We start from the raw sequence: 5,603 nt of genomic DNA on the forward strand, positions 1-5,603 counted from the left end.
GGAATACAAATCATATCTCAATAATAACCCTGAGTGTTAATGGCCTGAATTCATCGATCAAAAGACATAGACTGGCAGATTGGATTAAAAAGAAAGATCCAACAATATGTTGCCTGCAAGAGACTCACCTCATAGAAAGAGACACCCATAGACTAAAGGTGAAAGGATGGGGAAAAACATACCATGCACATGGACTCAGCAAAAAAGCTGGAGTATCCATCCTCATTTCAGATAATGTGGACTTCAAGCCAAAGTTAGTCAGAAGGGATAAAGAAGGACATTTCATACTGCTTAAGGGAAGCATAAATCAGCAAGATATAAAAATCATAAACAGGGAGATCGCGCCGAGGGCGGCGGGCGGCTGTGCCAGGGCGGCGCCCGCGCTATGTAGATCTGTGTGACCAGCCCATTTTCTGTAAAAGAAGAGTTCACCGAAGTGAGTGCTTTAAGACCACTACAGGACTGTGAGCAGCACTCCTTCCACAACAAAACTTCAAGTCACCACACTTGGATAGAGTATGGGCACTTCCTGGGGTACAGTCTTTTTCATGCTGGTGGTATCCTGTGTTTGTAGTACTGTCTTCCACAGAGACCAGCCAACTTGGTTTGAGGGTGTCTTCCTGTCTTCCATGTGTCCCATAAATGTCAGTGCCAGCACCTTGTATGGAATTATGTTTGATGCAGGAAGCACTGGAACTCGAATTCATGTTTACACTTTTGTGCAGAAAATACCAGGACAGCTTCCAGTTCTGGAAGGGGAAGTCTTTGATTCTGTGAAGCCAGGACTTTCTGCTTTTGTAGATCAGCCTAAGCAGGGTGCTGAGACTGTTGAGGAACTCTTAGAGGTGGCCAAAGACTCAATTCCCCGAAGTCACTGGAAAAGGACCCCAGTGGTCCTGAAGGCAACAGCAGGACTGCGCTTACTGCCAGAACAGAAAGCCCAGGCTCTGCTCTTTGAGGTGGAGGAGATCTTCAAGAAGTCACCTTTCCTGGTCCCAGACGACAGTGTTAGCATCATGGATGGATCCTATGAAGGTATATTGGCTTGGGTCACTGTGAACTTCCTAACAGGTCAGCTACATGGCCACAGCCAGGAGACTGTGGGGACTCTGGACCTGGGGGGAGCCTCCACCCAAATCACGTTCCTGCCCCAGTTTGAGAAAACCCTGGAACAAACCCCTAAGGGCTACCTCACTTCCTTTGAGATGTTTAACAGCACTTATAAGCTCTATACACATAGTTACTTGGGATTTGGATTGAAAGCTGCAAGACTAGCAACCCTGGGAGCCTTGGAGACAGAAGGGATTGATGGACACACTTTCCGAAGTGCCTGTCTACCAAGATGGTTGGAAGCAGAGTGGATCTTTGGGGGTGTAAAATACCAGTATGGTGGCAACCAAGAAGGGGAGATGGGCTTTGAGCCCTGCTACAACGAAGTGCTAAGAGTGGTGCAGGGAAAGCTCCACCAGCCAGAGGAGATCCGAGGAAGCTCCTTCTATGCTTTCTCTTACTACTATGACCGAGCTGTTGAAACCCACATGATTGATTATGAAAAGGGGGGTGTTTTAAAAGTTGAAGACTTTGAACGAAAAGCCAGGGAAGTGTGTGATAACTTGGAGAACTTCACTTCAGGCAGTCCTTTCCTCTGCATGGATCTCAGCTACATCACTGCTCTGCTAAAGGATGGCTTTGGTTTGCAGGTAGCACCCTCTTACAGCTCACCAAGAAAGTGAAAAACATAGAGAGGGGCTGGGCCTTGGGGGCCACCTTTCACCTGTTGCAGTCTCTGGGCATCTCCCACTGAGGCCAAGCATTTCCTCTGAGGCCTGCATTCACCAACAACCTTTTTAAGGGGAGAAGAAGAGAGGACGTGGTCATTTTCTGAGCTAGTTTGGGGACAACCTGGATTGAATGCAGAAGGTGGCTCTATCAGGGTGGAGGGACTTTCATATTACAGATCTTGACCTTGAGCCTAGAGATTTGGATAGAATTAATTTTACATGTCAAATGTGAACTATTACCTAACCATTTGGGGGCATAGATGGCTCTAGAATTCAAATCATCAAGAGTCTTTGTGTGACACAGAGAGCCCTGTGAGCCAAAAAGAGTAACTTTGGAACTCATTCTTGGAGTAAGAGCTCAGGGACAGGTCCCTGGGAACCAAAGAAAACTTATTTTAATCCTTGGAGTGCCTTGTTCCTTTGAACATTTTTGTTTTCCTCTTACATGCTAAATTAAGCTGATTACTACAATCCCATGACCTATCTGTCAGTATTTTTTTCCTCCCTATGTACTGTCCTGTTCCTGCCTTTTCCAACCTTGTCTGCCCTGGCCCCTCACCTAAAAAAAGAGAGAAAAATTACTTGGTTTTACTTTCCATGTGTAATTAAAAAAGAAAAAAGAAACTAAAAAAAAAAAAAATCATAAACATCTATGCCCCAAACAGTGGCTCATCCATGTATGTCAAACAAATCCTTCTCAATTTTAGAAACCAAATAGACCATAACACAATAATACTAGGTGATTTTAACACACCTCTCTCACCACTGGACAGATCTTCCAAACAAAAATTGAACAAAGAAACCATAGATCTCAATAACACAATCAATAATTTAGACTTAACAGACATTTATAGAATATACCATCCAACCAAGAGCGAATACACTTTCTTATCAGCAGCACATGGATCCTACTCTAAAATAGACCATATATTATGCCACAAAGCTAATGTTAGCAAATACAAGAAGATATAGATACTACCTTGTATTCTATCAGATCATAATGGATTGAAGTTAGAAATAAATGAAAGAGTAAAAAACAGAAACTACTCCAACACCTGGAGACTAAACAATATGCTATTATATGATGAATGGATAACAGAAGATATTAGGAAGGAAATTAAAAAATTCTTAGAGATAAATGAGAACAAAGAAACATCATATCAAAATCTCTGGGACACTATGAAAGCAGTACTTAGAGGAAAATTTATTTCATGGAGCGCATTTAATAAAAGAAGTAAAACTCAACAAATAAACGACCTAACACTACAGCTTAAAGCCCTAGAAAAAGAAGAACAGACCAACACCAAAAGTAGTAGAAGACAGGAAATAGTTAAACTCAGAGCTGAAATCAACGAAATTGAAACAAAAGAAACAATACAAAAAATTGACAAAATAAATAGTTGGTTCTTTGAAAAAATAAACAAAATTGATAAACCTTTAGCCACACTAACAAAGAGAAGACGAGAGAAAACCCAAATCACTAAAATTCGGAATGAACAAGGAAATATCACAATGGACACGACTGAAATACAAAACATAATTAGAAGCTATTTTGAAAATCTATACTCCAACAAAGTAGAAAATTTCGAAGACATCAACAGGTTTCTAGAGAAATATGAATTGCCTAAACTGAACAAGGAGGACATACACAATTTAAATAGACCAATTTCAAGTAATGAAATAGAAGAAGTCATCAAAAGCCTACCAACAAAGAAAAGTCCAGGACCAGATGGGTTCTCAGCCGAGTCCTACAAAACCTTTAAAGAAGAGCTCATTCCAATACTTCTCAAAGTATTCCATAAAATAGAAGAGGAGGGAACCCTCCCAAACTCATTCTATGAAGCCAATATTACCCTCAAACCTAAACCAGACAGAGACACATCGAGGAAAGAAAATTTCAGACCAATATCCTTAATGAACATCCACGCAAAAATTCTCAACAAAATTTTAGCAAACCGCATACAAAAACATATTAAAAAGATAGTGCACCACGATCAAGTGGGTTTCATCCCAGGGATGCAAGGTTGGTTCAACATCAGGAAATCAATAAATGTCATTCACCATATCAATAGACTTAAAGTCAAGAATCACATGATTACTTCAATAGATGCAGAAAAAGCATTTGATAAAATACAGCACCCCTTCATGCGCAAAACACTAGAAAAAATAGGGATAGTGGGAACATTCCTTAACATTGTACAGGCCATCTATGCTAAGCCCATGGCTAATATCATTCTAAATGGTGAAAAACTGAAAGAATTCCCCCTAAAAACTGGAACAAGGCAGGGATACCTCTTTCACCACTTCTATTCAATATCGTCCTTGAGACTCTAGCCAGAGCAATTAGACAGACCAAAGAAATTAAAGGGATACGAATAGGAAAAGAAGAACTCAAACTATCCCTATTTGCTGATGATATGATTATATACTTAGAGGAACCAGGAAATTCCACCAGAAAACTTTTATATCTCATAAGTGAATTCAGTAAAGTAGCGGGATATAAGATCAATGCACTTAAATCTAAGGCATTTTTATACATAAGTGATGAATCTTCAGGAAGAGAAATTAGGAAAACTACCCCATTCACAATAGCCTCGAAAAAAATAAAATACTTGGGAATCAATCTCACAAAAGAGGTGAAAGACCTCTACAATGAGAACTACAGAACACTAAAGAAAGAAATTAAAGAAAACCTCAGAAGATGGAAAGATCTCCCATGTTCTTGGATAGGAAGAATTAATATTGTCAAAATGGCCATACTACCAAAAGTGCTATACAGATTCAATGCAATTCCAATTAAAATCCCAATGATGTACCTTACAGAAATAGAGCAAGCAATTATGAAATTCATCTGGAAGAATAAAAAACCCAGAATAGCTAAAGCAATCCTTGGCAGAAAGAGTGAAGCAGGGGGTATCACAATACCAGATCTTCAACTCTATTACAAAGCAATAGTAACAAAAACAGCATGGTATTGGTACCAAAATAGAAAGGTGGATCAATGGTACAGAATAGAGGACACGGACACAAACCCAAATAAATACAATTTTCTCATACTAGACAAAGGGGCCAAAAATATGCAATGGAGAAAAGATAGCCTCTTCAACAAATGGTGCTGGGAGAATTGGAAATCTATATGCAACAGAATGAAACTAAACCCATATCTCTCACCATGCACGAAACTAAACTCAAAATGGATTAAGGACCTCCGAATCAGACCAGAGACCCTGCATCTTATAGAAGAAAAGGTAGGTCCAGAGCTTCAACATGTTGGTTTAGGACCAGAATTCCTCAACAGGACTCCCATAGCACAAGAAATAAAAGCAAGAATCAACAACTGGGATAGATTCAAACTAAAAAGCTTTCTCTCAGCAAAGGAAACTATCAGCAATGCAAAGAAAGAGCCTACAGAGTGGGAGAAAATCTTTGCCAATCATACTTCAGATAGAGCACTAATCTCCAGAATCTATAAAGAACTCAAAAAACACTACACCAAGAATGCAAATAATCCAATCGACAAATGGGCTAAGGAAATGAATAGACACTTCACAGAAGAAGATCTACAAGCAATCAACAAACATATGGAAAAATGTTCAACATCTCTAGTAATAAGAGAAATGCAAATCAAAACCACCCTAAGATTCCATCTCACCCCAACTAGAATGGCGATTATCAAGAATACAAGCAACAACAGATGTTGGCGAGGATGTGGGGAGAAAGGTACACTCATACATTGCTGGTGGGGCTGCAAATTAGTACAGCCACTCTGGAAAGCAGTGTGGAGACTCCTTAGAAAACTTGGAATGGAACCACCATTAGACC

The 5,603-nt window shown here is 39.9% G+C and overlaps 1 protein-coding gene across 1 annotated transcript; it reads left to right on the forward strand.

Moving 5' to 3' along the window:
* The first annotated feature begins 409 nt into the window (after positions 1-409).
* On the forward strand, positions 410-2,195 carry LOC124980279 (ectonucleoside triphosphate diphosphohydrolase 5-like). Its single transcript, XM_047545677.1, has one exon. It carries the CDS (start codon positions 519-521, stop codon positions 1,731-1,733), a length of 1,215 nt encoding a protein of 404 aa, XP_047401633.1. The 5' UTR covers positions 410-518; the 3' UTR covers positions 1,734-2,195.
* Positions 2,196-5,603: the final 3,408 nt, after the last annotated feature.

The sequence above is a fragment of the Sciurus carolinensis genome, chromosome 3, assembly GCF_902686445.1.
Source record: "Sciurus carolinensis chromosome 3, mSciCar1.2, whole genome shotgun sequence".
Taxonomy (NCBI): domain Eukaryota; kingdom Metazoa; phylum Chordata; class Mammalia; order Rodentia; family Sciuridae; genus Sciurus; species Sciurus carolinensis.

What these genes read in the sequence shown, in the direction of transcription:
- LOC124980279 (XM_047545677.1), top strand. Translation starts at nt 519, where the DNA reads ATGGGCACTTCCTGGGGTACAGTCTTTTTCATGCTGGTGGTATCCTGT.